Genomic DNA, 519 nt, shown 5'->3' with positions numbered 1-519 from the left:
TTGGACACTGTCACCATCCTCACAGCTCTGACACCACCCCTGGACTCTACCATCACCTCAAACGCCTCTGCCACCACCGCCAGCCCCTGCCACCACCCTGCAGGTCCGTCCTGACCCCCAGCCCTTGACACCGTCCCCCGTCACTGCCACCACCTCGGGGGTTGCCATCGCCCCTAGGGCTATGCCCTGACCCCCAGCTCCTGCCACCATCCCTGGTCACTGTCACCACTTTGGGGGTCTGACACCACCTCTGGGTTCTGCCCTGACCAGACCCTACCACTGCTCCCAGGGACTGCCACCATCCTATCCTTGAGCTGGTGGCCCCTACCTGGTGGCGATGAGGGGGTAGCTGTGCGTGGGCTTGCCCAGGGCGTCCCGGCTCTGCGGCAGGCTCCCGTACAACAGCAGCTCCTTCTCCGTGAGCACGGCCAGGAGGTTCCTGGTGCCGGCGCTGGGGAGCTGCAAAGGGACTGGGTCAGGGCCACCGGCAGGGGGGGGGCACCGGGGGGGAGGAGGCCG

At 67.4% G+C, this 519-nt stretch overlaps 1 protein-coding gene across 1 annotated transcript in view; it reads right to left on the bottom strand.

Annotated features, from left to right (window-relative positions):
• The window catches only part of SNTA1 (syntrophin alpha 1), a 26,172-nt gene that overhangs the window by 2,977 nt on the left and 22,676 nt on the right, over window positions 1-519 (bottom strand). The window contains 2 exon segments of the mRNA XM_017735125.1: window positions 327-498; window positions 500-519. The exon segment at window positions 500-519 is cut by the window's right edge and continues 143 nt beyond it. Coding sequence (XP_017590614.1) covers window positions 327-498; window positions 500-519 — 192 coding nt within the window.

Source organism: Corvus brachyrhynchos, unplaced genomic scaffold (genome assembly GCF_000691975.1).
Source record: "Corvus brachyrhynchos isolate BGI_N302 unplaced genomic scaffold, ASM69197v1 scaffold125, whole genome shotgun sequence".
NCBI classification, from domain to species: Eukaryota; Metazoa; Chordata; class Aves; order Passeriformes; family Corvidae; genus Corvus; species Corvus brachyrhynchos.
Note: the sequence above shows the minus strand (reverse complement) of the source record. Positions and strands in the feature narration are given on the sequence as shown.